This window comes from Onychostoma macrolepis, chromosome 25 (genome assembly GCF_012432095.1).
Source record: "Onychostoma macrolepis isolate SWU-2019 chromosome 25, ASM1243209v1, whole genome shotgun sequence".
NCBI classification, from domain to species: domain Eukaryota; kingdom Metazoa; phylum Chordata; class Actinopteri; order Cypriniformes; family Cyprinidae; genus Onychostoma; species Onychostoma macrolepis.
Window position 1 is genome coordinate 19,628,684 of NC_081179.1, and position 20,018 is coordinate 19,648,701.

At 35.4% G+C, this 20,018-nt stretch overlaps 1 protein-coding gene across 1 annotated transcript; it reads right to left on the reverse strand.

Annotated features, from left to right (window-relative positions):
- Nucleotides 1–817: 817 nt before the first annotated feature.
- On the reverse strand, nt 818–19,583 carry nap1l4a (nucleosome assembly protein 1-like 4a). Its single transcript, XM_058767386.1, is given in 15 exon segments — nt 818–2,162; nt 4,996–5,046; nt 5,137–5,172; nt 5,532–5,651; nt 6,065–6,081; nt 13,255–13,314; nt 13,317–13,399; nt 14,329–14,468; nt 14,576–14,647; nt 15,955–16,086; nt 16,256–16,339; nt 17,214–17,373; nt 18,379–18,439; nt 18,705–18,751; nt 19,474–19,583. Coding segments are annotated over 14 exon segments (1,086 nt in total). The 5' UTR covers nt 18,739–18,751; nt 19,474–19,583; the 3' UTR covers nt 818–2,126.
- Between the last annotated feature and the right edge of the window lie 435 nt (nt 19,584–20,018).

Genomic DNA, 20,018 nt, shown 5'->3' on the forward strand with positions numbered 1-20,018 from the left:
GGACTTTATACTGACACCTATTTGTGCGGAGGAAGTATCACAAAAACTAATGCCATCATAAAAATTGCATTAATAAATAGTAATTTAATTTGCAACCAAAATGTTCTATATATATATATATATATATATATATATATATATATATATATATATAAAATAAAATAAAATAGGAGTGTCACAGAGATAAAAAATGAATAGTATTAAGCTGATCATGCGATTCCAACATGGCCACCACCATGAGGGTGGACCACCCTTATGTAAAATAAAACGGCTTCCTCTGAAAGGACTTAAATCTTCATCAAATGTGGGTTTACATTTAAATAAATTTGTAAAATTACTTTAATCATTGACATTCTGATGTTGGCATATCACACCGTGAGAAGTTTCCCGAACCGCTTTCATGCCTTTAAGCATCACAAAACAAGAATGACAATAATGCCATTCCAACCGTGCCATGATGATAAAAAAGCAGGAGACAAGTTCTGCTCATTCCACTCTGAAGTACAGCAAGATTTCGAGATAATTTTGAACAACATCACCGAACTCGCAAAAAAAAACAGAGGTGCGAAAGTGGGAATGATCCCACACAGAACCGATCCGGCTTTCTGGAATTTAAACCAGCGGATTACACACTTGAGAAAGTACTAAGAGAATGCCAGCAAGTATTTCACACAAAGCAGCCTCACATTGGTGAAGCAGTCTCAGTGTTGAGATTCTTCACATAGCTGAAGCTTTCTGGAATCTGGTTTGGTAGGGATCGGTTTCCCGCTCTAATATCCACCTAATTACGCTCACAGAATAATTATAGCCTTCCACGGTCATTTCAAGCACTTTATTTCTCTTAAACAGGACAGAATGAGGTGTAAAACGAGCTTAATGAGGTGTCATGTTCAACAGAACTTCTAGATGTTTTTACATATTCTGAATGAAATGTGAACTGTGTTTACCTGAGCGAAACCCAATGCCATCATGCTGAAGTGTTGTAGGAGGTTCTCAAAGCATTGATATTTGAATGCTAGGGTGTTCTCAGTGATTGCTTACTGACAGCAGGTTTCAGTGATATTCTGTTCCTTATAAATGGCTCAATTCTTCCAGATTTTTCCACCAGGTGAGAACTGTCAGATTTCACAGTTATGCAACATTATGGTCATGTTCATGTTTATGCAACAACAACAAAAAGAGCAAGACTTTGCAGCATCATGTCGCACAACATTTAATAGAATCTTTTTGTCTATTTTGTACAAAATGGAAACAATGCTGCATTACAAACCAAAGAAGTTCCAGATAAGGCTACGGCTCGCACACAGTTCAAACGGAGAGTAAACCTGCAATGGCTTTTAGATCTGCTCATTAACATTCCCAATACTGATGCAATTCTGTGCATGAATGCAAGCGACTTGACACATGACCACATAGTGAAATAAAATACGATTGAAATCCCATGTCTACGTGCATAGCATGGATATGCATTACGTCACGCAGGGATGGGGAATTTGATGACGCCCAACCCTGGAGACGAATCAGAAATATTCTATTACCACAATCCACATCGTTCGGCTACCATTGAGCAGGACGATCCACATCAAAACACTTTTGTAACTACATTGTAACAGCTATATCGGAAATTTAAGTTATGTCAGATTCGTGAAAACAGCAGGTTCATTTTGTTGGCAAAAGAAACCCTGAGTAATGCTACACTGGACGACGCCTGGGAGCTCATATCATCTGGGGAGTGTCCAAAAACCTGCTATGTTGCAAAAATGGCCATGGTTACATATGGACGCTAAGAATTCAAAACACATGTATGGCATCTTTGCTAGACCCTCTTGCATACCAGCTCTAACGTTTCGAAAATAGAAAATAAAAGAAATCATACGTCTTTATACATTATCCATTTTGAGGGTTAAATTTTGGAGTGCGAAATCACACGACTTATGAATGAGAACAATGAGGTCATCTCTGTAAAAGTAAACAGTAGAGAAATAAACAAACATGCATTTCCTAAACAGCGTTTGGTTTCCTATTGCATTAGTGTGGCGAGTCCACGAGGAAATGAGGCCTGCGTCCACATCGTCTAATTGTCTGTCGGACAGCCGAGTTGTGCCGTGGCTATCTGTTCACCAGTCTTACTGCTGTTTGCACTCTGCAGGAGGAGGGCCTTTCTGTAGAAACAAGGCGGAGATAAAAGTTTGAAGGAGAATTATGAATATTACTTCAGGCACTGCGCAACAGGAAGTAATGATTTACCCGATGACGGTTTGGTTTATAAATACATGCTTTGGTTGGTAAAAGTGAAGTGTGTAATTTATTCACCAGCAGTTGCATCAACTGTGATAGCAAAACTAATATTTTCAAACAGGTTTTGGCTCCGCCCCCATCTGCCATTGGTTGCAAATTGGCCTTGCCCCAAAATCACACTATATTAGTGCGTGCCCACTTTTTCAGTGACGCTGGTTCCGGAAGTATTTTTTTTGGTCATTTTTTCCATAGGGATTTAAAAAATAATCTTTGAAAAAGCATTATAAGCCATGAAACCCAACCAGCTACGATCTACTTCAAACTTTTATTTGAAGCAAAAAAGTACTTGAAAAGGGTTAGTTCACCCAAAAATGAAAATTCTGCCATTAATTACTCGCCCTCATTTGGAACACAAATTAAGATGTTTTTGATGGAATCTGAGAGCTCTCGGACCCTCCATAGACAGCAAGGATCAAGGCGCAGTAACGTGGCAAGGACATCAGTAAAATCGTATTTACAATGGAATGTTACATTTTATTCTTTCCGACAACAAATCACTTGAAAGCTACTGTTTTTGAAGTACCGGTAACCAGAAAGAGAAGCGCTCTTGCTTAAGCGCAATGTCCATCATTTTGTGGTTTATTATTTTGAGTCGTTTGGGAAGCGGTGACATACGGCCCTCTCACAATATATTGCTAAACAAATCTATCGTTTTTTTTGCCAATTTTCACGCAATCATGCACCCTAACGTATCAGAAGTTTGCTCAGGTGTGGTTAGCGCTCACAATAAATGCATACTGCGCCCGAGCCCAACTGAACCGAGCTCTGGCCCACCTCTTCCAACCGAGCCATGGACAGCACGGAGCGATCACTAGTCAAACGAACTATGTTTTAGGGGTCAAACGCACTCTAAACGTGTCTTGTGTGATTACGTAGTTTGAGGTGCTTCTGGTGGGAGGGGATGGTCTCTGATTGGTGGAATTTTCTGTACAGCATCATGAGTAATGTATTTTTCACCAAGGACTCCACTGTTAAACACGATTTATTGTTTAAAATATGAGTTGAAATAATGTAAACCAATGGATTCGACAAAATTGAAAAAAAAAAAAAGTTTGTTTATCGGTAAAAATAAATTTTCCCATGGAGAAAATAAATGGTATTTTTACTTCCAGAACCCGGCTCAAGAAATTGATATGTCTGACGACTTAAGTATTTTGACATTAGAATAATTACACACTTCACCTGTAAGGTTAATTTAGTGAGTGGGAGTTGAGAAGTTTAGTCTTAAATGTCATTTTCACACGATCATTCGTTTGTTTGTTCAATTCCAAATTCGACTGTTGCATCCTCCTGGCTGATCTGCTTTCACAATTTTAGGTTGTTTCAAACTGCGGTTTGGTTGCGAAATACTTTCACCATAGTAAACACTCTCTAGTAGTCTTGAGCTGAAGTTCAGATGGCAGGTATTGTTGATGTTCGGCAATGGTATATACTTTCTGTATCACTGAAGAAAGTATTTATTTCACTTCAATTACATTTATTTTTTTTACTATTTTCAATTAGCATCTATTTGCGAACAAAAATGCTAATTATACATAATAGTTGCGTACTTCTGGCTGATCCATTTTCACTTTTTCAAGTTGTTTTAAACCACAGTATGTTTGCAAAATACTTTCACCATCCAAGTGATTAGCATCTATTTGCAACAAATATATATGCATAAAATCTCAAATAAATTGTTGTTTTGAGCTTTCTATTGATCAAAGATATTAGGCAACACAACTGTTTTCAACATTGATATTATCAACATTGTTTCAAACTACGGTCCGTTTTCCAAACTAATTTTACCATCAAAGTGTTCAGCATCTATATGTGAACAAAAAATGCAAATCATACGTAATTAATTGTAGTTACATAGTTTCGCCGTGTTCACATGAAACAAAATCCGCCATTTTCAAGTCAAACTTAATAGTCTGCACACAAACGTTTCATGTGAAAGTGACATAAGAGTAAAAGAAGAGGAGAAAGGCTATATCAGTAAAGGGAAGACGGATCAAAAGATAGATTGGAAATGGCGCCACATCCCTTCAGGTGTCTCTTACCTAGAAATGCATGAAGTGAGAAATGAATTATGCCTGTAAAGGGGAAGTGGAGGAACAAACACACAGGTTTACACATCAGGCATGCAGCTGATCATGAAGCACTATACAAGCTAATGCTTTCAATCCAGACCACCTCAAATCAAACCCGGATAAACAATAAGGATCTATTCAGTGCAGTGATTAAGAGACAACCATGTTTGGAATACAATACTACAACTACTACTGAGAAGTATGCAGTATGTACACGGTGCACAGCATACAAAATGTGCAGTATACAACTGAGCACACAGTGGGAATATTGTATCCTAGAATGCAACGTACTGAAATTTCTGCCAAAAGCCACAAGTGGAGACATATTTACATAAAATTTTACATAATATACACAGTAACCAGTAAGTCATGCGTGGCATACTAATTTGTTGCTGCATATTTTATACAGTTTCATATAAGTATATAGAAAAAAAAAAATAGCAAGCAGCACACACTATCTACAAGTATGCCAGTATTTTATTTCAAAAACAATCTACAATCCCAAATTTGTGATGAATATGATTAAAATATTAAAAAATATATAACCCCAGGTTATTACATGCTGCTTTTTTAGTAATGATAGTTGACAGTGCATTATAGACAAACAGATTATTTAAATGCTCACCGTGGGATCACAATCTCCCTCGTCCTCTTCTTCACCTTCATCATCCAGATCCTGAATGGCATATGATAATTTGCTGTTACACTGCAATTGCCCATAAATTTCGACTATTATTAAATGATGTGTCTATTAAAGGATTCTCACCTCCTCCTCTCCCTCTTCAAGATCCTCCTCTTCATACTGCAAAACAGCATAGAATTACATATACATTATAAAATAAATGTGATAATCGATACATTAAACATTTACAATATTATTTTGGTGCTGATATAAAATTAAACATCACACATAGATTGTAATGCTCTTTTTGTCCATTATTTTTTATTTAAAATTGTGAAAACCTACTAAAAAGTGACCAGTTCCAGGAGTCTTAACACAAAATGAAATCCAATAAAAACTATTTTATTACAATTTAAGCCATTGTAAAGCATACATACATCAAAATGTATATTAAATATTTTCAGATTTTTTGTTGCTGTTGAATCTATAGTCAGTCGCAGATTTCCTTGTGACAGTAATAGTAAAAAGAGCAGACATACACTCTCGTCGTCCTCTAAGGCCTCTCCAGTGAAATAAAGCACTGCTCTGGGAATGACCCTCTCTCGGAAAAAGTGTCCGATCTCAAAATCTGTAGATAGAGTGAAGTCCAAGTCTTCATCCTGGACACAAACAGACATAATGAGCATCCAATGGAAGTTTTTAAGAGTAAATTATTGAATTAAAAACTTTAAATAATTCCAGGACTGAAAATAGCATCTACTGATGTCATACTAATGCCACACTTTCAATATTGTGACCTACAGATGTTATCGAGCACTAACTTAGAAGTCATTGTGCAATGATTGTGCTTGTGTTTTTTTAAGCAGCCACATTACTATGTGACGAGTTAACCGTTACTGACGCAGGAACTCTTTAGATGTTCCTTGTTGGTGACGTGTTTTCTAAACTCGCAGAGGAGGATTGCGCTACAGTATGTGTTTGTGTAGGCAGCTAAAAGATGTGTGTTGCATACAGCCATGATTCAGATGTTTACAAACACGACAAAACACAGAGCGCAGGACGTCTCACTCACCATTCCATCAGGCAACTCTAGAAAAGAAAAGAAGAAATTATTAATTTTGCCACAAATTCTACCATAAAAAAAATTTAAACATTTTAAATTACCACAATAGCAAAAGAAATGACTGTATATAGTGAAAAAAGAAACTATAGCCTATTACGATTTTTTTGTTTGTTTTCATCACAATTAACTACATTTTCAATTGAATTCACATTATCGTAATATATCATGAGGGTTTTTTTGTAATTATGTAATACGTTTGTTTTTTATATATTAAGATAATATAGCTTTTACACACACACACACACACACACACACACACACATATATACATTCATGGCCAAAAATATCGGCACCCTTGCAATTCTGTCAGAAAATGCAACACTTCTCTCAGAAAATTGTTCCAATTGCAAATGTTTTGGTATTCGCGAGCTTATTGTTTTTGTTTGCACTGCAACAACACAAAAAAAAACAGAGAAGAAAAGTCAAACTTGATAAAATTTCACACAGAACTCAAAAATGGACTGGACAAAATTATTGGCACCTTGTCAAAATTGTAAGAAATAATTGTTTTTCAAGTATGTGATGCTCCTGTAATGTGTATTTAGACACACCTGTGGCAAGTAACCGGTGTGGGCAATATAGTAATCACACTTGCAACCAGTTAAAATGGAGAAAGATTGACTCAACCTTTGTGTTGTGTGTCACACTGAGCATGGAGAAAAAGAAAGAAGTGTAAAGAGTTGTCTGTGGATTTGAGAGAAAAAATACGGACAATCTCAAGGCTACAAGTCCATCTCCAGAGATCTTAATGTTCCTGTGTCCACTGTGCGCAATATCATCAAGAGGTTTACAGCCCATGGCACTGTAGCTAACCTCCCTGGACATGGACGGAAGAGCAAAATTAATGAAAAATTACAGCAAAGGATTGTTCGAATGGTGGATAAAGAACCCCGATTAACTTCCAAACAAATTCAAGCTGATCTGCAGACACAGGGTACAACAGTGTCAGCTCGCACTATCCGTCGCCATCTGAATGAAAAGGAGACCCAGGAGGACACCACTGCTGACACAAAGGCATAGAAAAGCAAGACTGGAGTTTGCCAAAACTTATGTGACAAAACCACAATCCTTCTGGGAGAACGTACTGTGGACAGATGAGACAAAAGTAGAGCTTTTTGGTAAAGGACATCATGGCACTGTTTACAGAAAAAGAAATGAGGCCTTCAAAGAAAAGAACACCGTCCCTACAGTCAAACATGTTGGAGGTTCAAAGATGTTTTGGGGTTGCTTTGCTGCTTCTGGCCTTGACTGTGTGAACGGTATCATGAAATCTGATGATTACCAAAGAATTTTGGGGTGCAACGTAGTGGCCAGTGTCAGAAAGCTGCGTCTCCACCAGAGGTCATGGGTCTTCCAGCAGGACAATGACCCGAAATACACTTCAAAAAGCACTCAGAAATGGTTACAAACAAAGCGCTGGAGAGTTCTGAAATGGCCAATAATGAGTCCAGATCTGAATCCCATAGAACACCTGTGGAGAGATCTCAAAACAGCAGTTGGGAGAAGGCATCCTTCAAATCTGAACGACCTGGAGCAGTTTGCAAAAAGAAGAGTGGTCCACAATTCCAGTAGAGAGGTGTAAGAAACTCATTTATGGTTACAGGAAGCGATTTCAGTTGATTTCAGTTATTTTTTCCAAAGGGGGTGCTACCAAATATTAAGTTAAGGGTGCCAATAATTTAGTCCAGTGCATTTTTTGGTTTCTGTGTGGAATTGTATCAGATTTTACTTTTCTTCTCTGTTTTTCTTGTGTTGTTCCAATGCAAAAAAAAAAAAAACACATTTGAGTACCAAAACACTGCAACAATTTTCTGAGAGAAGGGTTGCATTTTATGACAGAATTGCAAGGGTGCGGATATTTTTGGCCATGAGTATATATATATATATATATATATATATATATATACTCATGGCCAAAAATATCGGCACCCTTGGTAAATATGATAAAAAAAGGCTGTAAAAATTAATCTGCATTGTTAATCCTTTTGATCTTTTATTTAAAAAAAAACTAAAAAAAATTCACAAAAATCTAACCTTTCATTGGATAAGAATTTAAAATGGGGGGGGGCGGAAATATCATTATAAAATAAATGGTTCTCTCAAATACACATTGGACACAATTATTGGCACCCCTAGAAATTCTTATGATTAAAATATCTCTGAAGTATATTCCCATTCATATTCACAATTTTGAGCACTCCAGGGTGATTATGAACATGAAATTATCCAGCCATGGCTTCCTGTTTCACAGAAATACAGGTGCTGGTCATATAATTAGAATATCATCAAAAAGTTGATTTATTTCACTAATTCCATTCAAAAAGTGAAACTTGTATATTATATTCATTCATTACACACAGACTGATATATTTCAAATGTTTATTTCTTTTAATTTTGATGATTATAACTGAGAACTAAGGAAAATCCCAAATTCTGTATCTCAGAAAATTAGAATATTGTGAAATGGTTCAATATTGAAGACACCTGGTGCCACACTCTAATCAGCTAATTAACTCAAAACACCTGCAAAGGCCTTTAAATGGTCTCTCAGTCTAGTTCTGTAGGCTACACAATCATGGGGAAGACTGCTGACTTGACAGTTGTCCAAAAGACGACCATTGACACGTTGCACAAAAGGGCAAGACACAAAAGGTCATTGCAAAAGAGGCTGGCTGTTCACAGAGCTCTGTGTCCAAGCACATTAATAGAGAGGCGAAGGGAAGGAAAAGATGTGGTAGAAAAAAAAGTGTACAAGCAATAGGGATAACCGCACCCTGGAGAGGATTGTGAAACAAAACCCATTCAAATATGTGGGGGAGATTCACGAAGAGTGGACTAAAAACTTCCTGGTATACAAAAGGCAAAAGGAGCCCCAACTAAGTATTGAGTGCTGTACATGCTCATACTTTTCTGTTGGCCAAGATTTCTAAAAATCCTTTCTTTGTGTAATGAATGAATATAATATACAAGTTTCACTTTTTGAATGGAATTAGTGAAATAAATCAACTTTTTGATGATATTCTAATTAGATGACCAGCACCTGTATAAATAGGAGGGAAAACGAAGCCCAACTTCCCTTAATCATCCATCACAATGAGAAAAAAACCAAAGAATATATTTCTGATGTGCAGCAAAAGATAATTAAGCTTCACAAATTAGTGAAGTGGTTTTAAGAAAAGAGCTGTAGCAGTGAAAATTCCCATTTCCACCATCAGGGCAATAATTAAGAATTTCCAATCAACATAAAATGTTACGAAACTGCCTGGAAGAGGACGTGTGTCTATATCGTCCTGATGCACGGCGAGAAGGAGAGTTTGAGTGGCTAAAGACTCTTCAAGGACCACAGCTGGAGAACTGCAGAAAATATTTGAGTCTCGGGGTCAGAAAACCTTAACTCTTTCCCCGCCATTGACGAGATATCTCGTCAATTAAGAGACAACTCTTCCCCGCCAAAGACAAGTTTTTACGGCAATCCGTGTTCTAGGTGTATTACGGTAAGGAAAGCCCTAGCGCATATCCTGAATGAGTTACGGGACTTCCGGGTCCGAATACAAGACGATCGGCATAAATGAAAGGATCAGAGAAAATGTAGATCAGGTTTTGACTACTTGGACAAAAAAACTGAAAAAATGCATTTTTGTCAAAAAATTGTCAATGTATTTCTGTTGAAACCTATGTGCATTCAAGTGGTGATAAAACATGAGCACATGAAGATAGAATAAAATAGTTTGTTTTTGTTTAAAAGCAGAGGCTCGGTTCTTTATTTTGATATGTAATATGTTCATATATTCATAGCAGAAAATATTCTTGAGGGCTGTCAAATTTTATGTGAAAATCATCAAAAATGCTGGCAAAGGGTGGCTGGCAACTTTTTTTTAAAAACGCTGGCGGGGAAAGAGTTAAAAGAATTGTCAAACAGCATCTACAACATGTTATTTGGGAGAGTTTCAAGAAAAATTCTCCTCGCTCATCTCTAGGGGATAAAAAGTACCCCATGTGTTCAGTGAAATATACTGCTGTATTTCTAATGTTGTGGGCCTATATTTCTGCTGGAGCTCCTGGACATCTTGTTTAGACACATGGCATCATGGATTCTATCAAATACCAACAGATACAAAATCAATAAGTGACTGACTCTGTTAGAAATCTTATAATGGGCCATGTTTGGATCTTCCAACCGTACAATAATCCAAACACAAACCTCAAAAACGGGTCACTGAGCACAAAACCAAGCTTCTGCTGGCCATTCCAGTCCTCTGACCTGAACCCTGTAGAAAATGAGTGAACTGAAGAGAAGAAGCACCAACATGGAGCTGTGAATCTAAAGGGTCTGGAGTGATTCTGGATGAAGGAATGGTCTCTGATCTCTTGTCAGATGTTCTCCAAACTTATCAAGAATTATAGGTGAAGATTCAGAACTATTATCTTGACAAAAGTAGGTTGAATAAAAGGGTACGATTAATTGTGGCAAATGTGTATTAGAGAAAAACATTTATTTCATAATGAGATTTTTCTCCCATTTTAAATCCTTATTCTCCAATGAAAGGCTAAATTTTTGTACATTTTGAAAATAAAAGATCAAAAGGATTAATGAAACAGATTTATTTTCACAGCCTTCTTTGATCATATTTACCAAGGGTATGAATAATTTTGAGCACAACTGTATGTAATATATATATATATATATATAGTCCTAAAACAGGCTTCATTTTCTTTCTATTTAAGGTGAAATATGACCCAGACTTATTCCTGACAGGTTAGGGTTAGATTCAAACATGCAAATGCAAGTCATTTTTCTAAAAGGAGCTGATCAAAGTCTGGCCTGAGACGTCTCTTCAGAGTCTTTTCGGAAATCCACCAAGCCCTGAAAGCATTACATCATTCAGTTAAAGCTACGCTGCTACCATTTCAGTGTAAATGCCGCACCTCAGACGGGAATGTTGTGGAAATCACCTCAGTAACAAATAAATTACACACATCCGGCGACAAGGTGATTGACTGTAAGAGCGTCTCTTTCCCACAGTCTGTGTGCAGGACGGGCGGCATTCTTTACCTGCCGCTCCATCAGAGGGGCTGACAGGAAAAATGTCAAATGCAAAATGCAATGTGCAAATGTGAAATGCAAAGCATTCAATTCTCAGCATTTTTGGAAAGGGTGATTGAGGTGAAGGAAAAGCAACAATGTCATGGCTGTTGAAGATACAAATTCAACTGGCACTCCTTTGCTGGGAGACAGGAGGAGGAAGGAAAAAAAAAAAACAGGTGGGCGGGATAAGTTTATATGACACTGTGTTTGGCTATTAAAAACTGAAGAGGCTAAAAAAAAAAAAAAATGCATTCAATTAAAAACTATGAACATGGAACAGTAGCCTAAACGGGTTTTCTTTGTGTGTGTGTGTGTGTATAAAAATACATTCAGTTTATTAGTACTATTTCAGAAAACTTAGCTTTTTCATTTATGTACACTACTGTTCAAAAGTTTGGGATCAGTAAGATTTTAAATGTTCTTGAAAGAAGTCTCTTATGTTAATTTATTTGATCAAAAATACAGTAAAATCAGTAATATTGTGAAATATTATTGCAAATTCAAAAACAGTTTTTCTTTTAATACATTTTAAAATGTAATTTATTCCTGTGATGCAAATCTGAATTTTCAGTATCATCACTCCAGTCTTCAGTGTCACATGATCCTTCAGAAATCATTCTGATATGCTGTACTATTATTATTAATGTTGAAAACAATTTTGCTGCTTAATGTTTTTTTGGAACCTGTGAAACTTTTTGCAGGATTCTTTGATGAATAAAAAGTTTAAAAAGAACAGTATTTATTCAAAATAGAAATCTTTTTATAACAATTTCAGTCTCTACTATCACTTTTTATCAATTTAACATATCTTTGCTGAATAAAAAGTACTAATTTCTTAAAAAAAAAAAAAAAACTGGTGTATGTTACAAAAGATTTCAATATTGATTTTACACCTTCTATTCTGAGTTCTCCTTAACCACACTCCTTCTAAAATCAGCCAATCACAACGCAGGTCACTGACCCTTATTTGTTCTCCTCTGTTACTTCCCGAGTTTCCTATTTTCTTTCTTTGTTTAAGACATATATTTGTGCCTACACATGCAAACCTACACATTTTTGACAGTTCCACTATCAAACAATGTCTTCACTAAAATACATCAGCTTAAATCAACATTGAATTATGAAGCAAAAATAATTTTTGACAACTAACTAGATTTTTCAGAAAATTACTATGTGACACTATACGGTTTGTCCTTAATTGGTCACATAATAGATGGTTAAATTCAATAACTATTAAAAATGTCATATTCAGAAGCATCGCTGCTGAAGATGCACACAGATGCTGTCGTTACATTGTACCTGATACTTTTCTCTGTGAGGGTCAATACGGACAAATAAAATTTGATTACAGGACATTGATTTTTTTACATTTTAAATCAGATTTGAATGGAGCTCAATGGGAGATTCAGTTATCAATCGCCCCCTGGAGGAAGACAATTCGCATTACATACAAAACAGTTATGAGGAAGAAAGATTTGCCACCAAGTGGATGTTTGTCCCAGCTATTCAGACAAAAATACTTGTGTGATGCCCCCTGCTGTCCAGAAGACACTAAAAAGTACATTTGGACACAAATATACTATAATTAAACACCAAAGGAATTTAGTGTTTGATATTGTTGATATTCCTCATGACACAAGTAGTTATCACACTTTAAGTCAGTTACTCAAATAACAAAGAATTGTGCCTGCTTGACATATTTCCATCAGTACAAATGATGAAATCAATCATTAACCACTAATTGGTAGTAAGAGATATTTGGCCAAACCGAGAAACCTATTCAGGAACTCACTGACATATAACAACAAAAGCCTTTGCATGATGCAAGAAAGGATGTCAAAGCATTTGAAAACACGCTCAATTATCTTAATCCCAAGATTTCGGTCGAATTACATCATACAAAGAAGATGGCATAACTCAGTCTGTGTCACGCTTGCGTAATAGTAAACGATGAGATTTGTTTAGATTCATTTCATAATTAAACTGGATGAGGCTTAGTCTTTTGTTGCGCTGTTAATGGTGATTCTCTGTTCTTCTGCACATTTTCTCTTACCTTTAACCGGATTGAAGAAGTTGAAGAATGAATCCTGTGGAATCTCTTTGGTGACCGTCGAACCGTCCCTCTGCCTTTGTGTTTCTGCTTCTTCTTAATGATTTTGACGGTCACGTCTTTGCCTTTGTGCCAGTCAATCTTACAACTAAAAAAAAACCAATGGAAAATGCAGCAGTTAGAAACGATGGTAATCCAGATTTATGTAAAGAACTGAATCAAGGTGCCATTTATGCAAAATCTGAGCAGGACATATTTTTGGAACAATTACGCTGCTGGTCTAAGTTTTTCAATGTTTTTGAAGGACGTCTCTTTGTGTTCACCAAGGCTGCATTTCTTTGATCAAAAATGCAATAAAAACAGTTGCAATTAAAAATAACGCTTTTCTATTTGAATATATTTTAAAATGTAGGCTAATTATTTGCTGTGAATTTTCAGCATCATTACTCCAGTCTTCAGTGTCACATTCTAACATGCTGATTTGCTAATTAATTATCAATTATTATTGGTGCTCAATTATTAATAATAGTTATTGTTGATGAAAACAGATTTAGCTGCTTAATATATTTGTTTTTCAGGATTCTTTGTTGAATAAAGTTCAAAAGACCAGCATTTATTTGAAATGGAAATCTTTTTAATCAATTAAATTGATTAAATTAAATCAATTTAATGCATTCTTGCTGAATAAAAGTATTTATTATTAGTTTCATTTATTTTTTAAGTACCCTAACTTTTACATGGTAGTATATCATGATTTAAAATAAAATATTAAGCAACACAACAGTTTTCTTGAGCAGCAAATCAGAATGATTTCTGGAGGATCATGTGACACTGAAGACTGGAGTAATGATGCTGAAGATTCAGCTGTGCATCACAGGAATAAATTACATTTTAACATATATTCAATAAAGAAAAATAAAAACAATTTGAAACCCTAATAATATTTCACAAATAGTTTTTTGCTTAATAAATGCAGCCTTGTTGCACGGTCTTTAACAAACATTAAAATATCTTATTTATTCCAACCTTTTCACCTCTTGTATGTATGCATGTACACAGGTCATTTCTCCATCTTACCCTTCACAGTCTATGATCTCCGGCCCCTCGAATGAGAATGGATCATCTGCGTCCGGCTCTGATTTCATCTTGTAGACTTTAGTGAGGACCGTGTTACTGAAGTAGCTGTTGGGCTCGAAGTGGAACTCTAACGTGAAAATCTGTTTTGACAAGCAATTGAACCGTATTAAAAACCTGTATCTACAGTATTTGTTACTCAAACAAAATGTCAGTAGTAAACAGAAGCTTGTTTAGCTGTTTGACAAACCATCGGCTGTCCAGGCTCAGAAAACTTCACAGTGATGTCCTGCAGGTGTTTCAGGATTGGCTCATCATGCTCCTGCAAGAAACAAAAACATCCCAGAATGGTTAAACCAAGGCAGCGTGGATTCAACGTCATGTTTTCGGCACTGGGGAAGGTTTTCAGGGGAAATTCATTCATTCAGAGCTGAGAGAATCCACAGAAAAATCAGCTGATGAACTCTGAGGATGCCGACCTACTGATCATTTATGCACACAAAAGAAATATCAAGAAAATTATACATTAATATGATAAGATTGCATGTGAATTCTGCATGCACCAATACAAACTTGTGTATCGTCAATAGGCTTCCTGTCACAAGAACCACATCCTGTGTAATCCACATGCAAGAACCACATCCACATGCAACCCACAACAGGTCAAAGCAGTCACTTTCTATATTGTTTTATGCAATGTGTTTATACTTATAAAATCAGTCATTTATTATAAAATGTATAGCTCGAGCTCCAAAATCGCTTCAGTAAAAAAGCACATATTACACACATACATTTGAGTCTACAGTTGATTATTACTCTTCTTATAAAATGTATAATTATACATTAATAATAATAATTAATAATTAATAATAAAACACAGCAAATTCAGTGTAATCACTGTAAATACTGATTTAGTATTTTACCAAATTACTGTTAAATTCTATTTTAAATTCTAATTAAAATTTTTATTGTTTATTTTATTTTAATTTTGTTTTGTGCTCGTCAGCACTATACTGTGGCAAATTCATTTTAATGGAGGTAAATTGTAATATTTTATTTAAAATTCTAATTAAAAGCCAAATTTGAGATTGTTATTATTATTATAAAATGTATAATAATAATAATAATTTATTATTATTGGCCAATGGTTCATATTTGTGCATAACAGCCATAAACCATGGCAAATTCACTATAATGCAAGGTTACGGTTTTATTATTTATATAATTAAACACAAAATTAGAAAAGAAATACATAATAATAATAATAATAATAATAATAATTATTATTATTATTATTATTATTATTATTGCCTAATGGCTCATGTTTTGCATAAACGGCCCTAAATCAAAGCAAATTAACTTTAATAACTATAAGGCTTTAATTACTGCTAATTTCTATTTAAAATTGTAATGAAAACCCAAATTATCCAGTATTATAACACCTTTCTACCATAATTAAATTTAACTAAAAAAACAACAACAAAAATAACAGAAAAACATAGAAAACGACCTCAAATCTAAAAACAGGGTGCTTAAGAAAAACAGGTCAAAAACGTTAATCTGACTGCAATATAAACATGTTGCTTGCAAACGTTTTTTTGTGAAGATATTAAGGAGAAGTCATGTGACCTGCAGCATTTCTCCCAGCATATCCACACGTTTGAAGATGGTGAGCCAGAACTCTGGGACTCCTTTCGGATCATCGGCGCCGGCTGAATCGGCCTGCTTCTCCTCCAGAGCAGCTTTTTTCTGCAGATCTTCCTGTGGGTGAAAATAAATTCGTTAAATAGACTATTATCACTTAATTCCTCAAATTGGACTTTCAGCAGCTCAGGTCTTCCAGCCAAAAAAAAAAAAAAGCCTTGCCAAGAAAGCAGATATGATATACATATTTTTTTCTCTCTCGGTATTCTCACAAGTATTCACTTACAGCAAGATCCTCTTCCTCCCTGTCACTTTGCCATTCGCATTCCTCATCTGTGGGTTCAACGGCGCCAGCCACAACATCCCGTCTCTGAACAAAGGAGCATTGTGCTACGTGACATCATCATTTCATATGCATGACATCATCATTCCACGGGCAAAACACTTACAGCATTCATTTCGTAAACAAGTGCGTAACACAAAACCAAAGCAATTCATTCTGTTGGTTTTGAAACTATCTCTTTGGACAGGCCTGTAACAAGAAGGCTGGCTTCCCTTTATACGCATTGTGGGTAAAAGTTGAACTACTAGCGTGTCTCCAGACAAGGAAATGGCCAGGCTTGAACGAGAGCAGCTGGACATTCGTTCTGTTGGACTTTAGCACTCATATGTGACCCTGGACCAGTCATAAGTCGCTGGGGTATATTTGTAGCAACAGCCAACGATACATTGCATGGGTCAAAATGATCCGATTTTTCTTTTATGCCAAAATCATTAGGATATTAAGTAAAGATCATGTTCCATGAAGATATTTTGTAAATTTCTTACCGTAAATATATCAAAACGTAATTTTTTATTAGTAATATGCATTGCTAAGAACTTCATTCGGACAACTTTAAATGCGATTTTCTCAATATTTAGATTTTTTTTGCACCCTCAGATTCCAGATTTTCAAATAGTTGTATCTCAGCCAAATATTGTACTATCCTAACAAAGCTTATTTATTCAGCTTTCAGATGACGTATAAATCTCAATTTAAAAAACTGACCCTTATGACTGGTTTTGTGGTCCAGGGTCACATATTGGTAATGTACAAGCAAACAGCAAGATCTGAAGGTAAACTTTCATGCTGGAGAAAGCGTTCCAGGTTTGTGAGGGGTTAAATACTTCAGTGAACCAGCTCCGACCTAACAGAGAGCGTGTTTAAACAGAATGCTTGGTAGTACAGAGAGTCATTTGCATACCTTGTCAAAGATGGGCTGGTAGAAGCCAGCATACTTCCTCTCGAGCTCATGGACTTCTTCATAGAACTTGGCCTCTATGTTGGCGCTCTGGAGCTGGAGCCTCTTCAGGGCATAAACTCTTCTCTTTACAGCCTTGGGCAGGAGGTGGAAATTCAGTGTTCTAGACAGTCAAAAGTCAGATAACTCACTTTTACACAATGTTATTGCAAGTTAAAAACAAACTTAACGGATGTTTATGAAACACATTAAAGAACGTTTACTAAAACAAGTCACAGAGCCTAACAAATGAAACACTTTACAGATGAAAAATTTACAGATGCTTAACAAAACAAGTGTACATTCATTAAACTTTACAGATGTTTCCTAAAACAAGTTACAGATGAAATTAGTGTTTTGAAAACATCTGTAAAGTGTCATAAAGGTGAGTTTCATCTGTAAAATTTAGTAACTTTTTTTTTAGTAAATGACTGTAAAGTTTTGTAAACATCACATTTAGCCTACTTAAGTTTATGACACTTTACAGATGTTTACAAAACACAAGTTTGTTAAATTTACAAATATTTAATAAAACAAGTTACAGAACTTAACAGATAAAACACATGTTTTGAAAACATCAGTAAAGTGTCTAAAACTTGAGGTCCATCTGTTAAATGTTGTATCTTTTTTAGTAAATGACTGTACATTCATAATCATGTTTCATTAAAATGTGTCGATTTTAACAAACTTAAGTTTATGACACTTTACAGATGCTTGTTAAATCTGACAGATGTATATGAAACTTTACAGTCATTTACTAAAAATGTTACAGAACTTAACAGAATAAACGCAAGTTTATAACACTATAACTTTCTAGATGTTTACAAAACAACATTTTACAGATCAAATTTATTAAACAGATGCTTAATAAAACAACAAGCTATAGAGCTTAACGGCCGAAACTCAAGTTTATGACACTTTACAGATGTTTACAAAACAAGACTTTAACAGCATTATGACACTTTACAGATGTTTGCAAAACACAAGTTTAGTAAACTTTACAAATGTTTACAAAGAACAAGATTTGGAACTTCAAAGCAATTGTACAAAACTTTACAGATATGAAGTCTGTGATTTTCTTGATCATCTTGGTTTTCTAAAGTCATGCATATATAAATTTGTGTCATACCTTTCTACTTGTAAAAAGCCCTCTGGTTTGTCAGACTGAAAAGGTTTATTTCCTCCTTTGCCTTGGGGAAAAATTAAAGCGATTACTTTTGAAAGTCCCAATGTTATTTTTAGCATATGTATTTCCACCAAGTGTGTTTACATATTTACAGCTGTCGTAGAGATAGATGCTTAAAACCCAATTACATTTTTGCAACTTTTTCTTTGTAAATAAACTTTTTTAAAATAACGGAGCTCTTTATAACAATCACATAATTCTATTCAATATATATCCTAATATATGTATGCAAATAGTAAATATAGTAAATAAATGACACAAAAACATACCTCTGGCTTCACTCTTTTCATCTTTTCTATCCATTTCCACACCTCAGCTATTTTGCAAAGAAACAAAAATAGGACAAGCAAATGTCATGCTCAAATGAATATGGGTCATACATTTTCCAGATTAAAAACAAACAATTAATTTATTAATTTAACAGGTTCTTTCTGTATTTATAAGATGTCAAAATATGACTAACACCAGCATGGCTTTAATTACTAAATAGTTGATGAGGATGATACTGATATGAGTAGTTTGCAGAACAAATGGACCTGTCAGTCCTAGCTATTAATCATCTGCCACTCAGTGTGCATCACAGCAAAACACAGCTTATGAATTATTGAGTAATTTAACAATCACTTGTTACTATGTCTCTCATTAAAATCTGAAAATTATATTATGACATTATTATATTAAATTAAGTACGATTGACTAAGCTTTTTTTTTTTTTGGTTCATTGATGTGGTTTTTGAGAAATACAACCTAAAGGGAAACTCTGATAATAGAAAAAGCCTGGCCAGCAGTAATACACTAGACTGCATGTCTTATTGCTGTCATGCATGTGTCCATGGCTGTTAAATGTCCCATCTTGCAACATGTGCAGCATATGTGTCTATCTGTCAACACCTTAACTATTACAGCTCTAAACCTCACAAAACATTGCGATTAAGTCATTTAAGCCTTTTAAACCAATACATATAATTTCCAAACCACGACATAAAAGCCCCCCGTTTTGATCTCAACAACAAAAAAAAATGGTTTTCTTTGACTTACCCCCACGTTACGCTCCAGACTGTCCTCACGCTTCTATCAGACGGAGAAGTGCGATGGCATGTCGCATTATCCTCAACTCTCATTGGACGATTGGCTGTCACGGGTCTCGTGGATTGGCCAATCAGAGTCGCGCCTCTGTATTGTGAAACTTCATTGGTTGAGACACTCTCCGTTCGTCAGAAGGGCGCTTGTTGCAGTGCGTGCTGTGTGTAGCGTACTCGCATCGCATTAGAGGACAACTTCTGAGAACGCTTCAATGCGAGACCGTACTCAAATTAATCTAATGAACTGTCATTTTATAAACTCTTTAGCTTTAATTGAATGATTTATGCATTATGCACTTAAAAAATGATTATACAGTTATTTAGTGTACAGCAATGTCATGTAAAGCGATGCACTAATGCTTTACTAATGAGACCGGAATGGTTCAGTAGAAGTGCGGGATCTTTAATACTTTCTTCTAAAAAAGGGAAAGTAAATGTCAAATTTGCTTCTGCTCTTGTTCCACGTTACTCTCACCTGAACAAGACTGTTCTTTGGCTTCT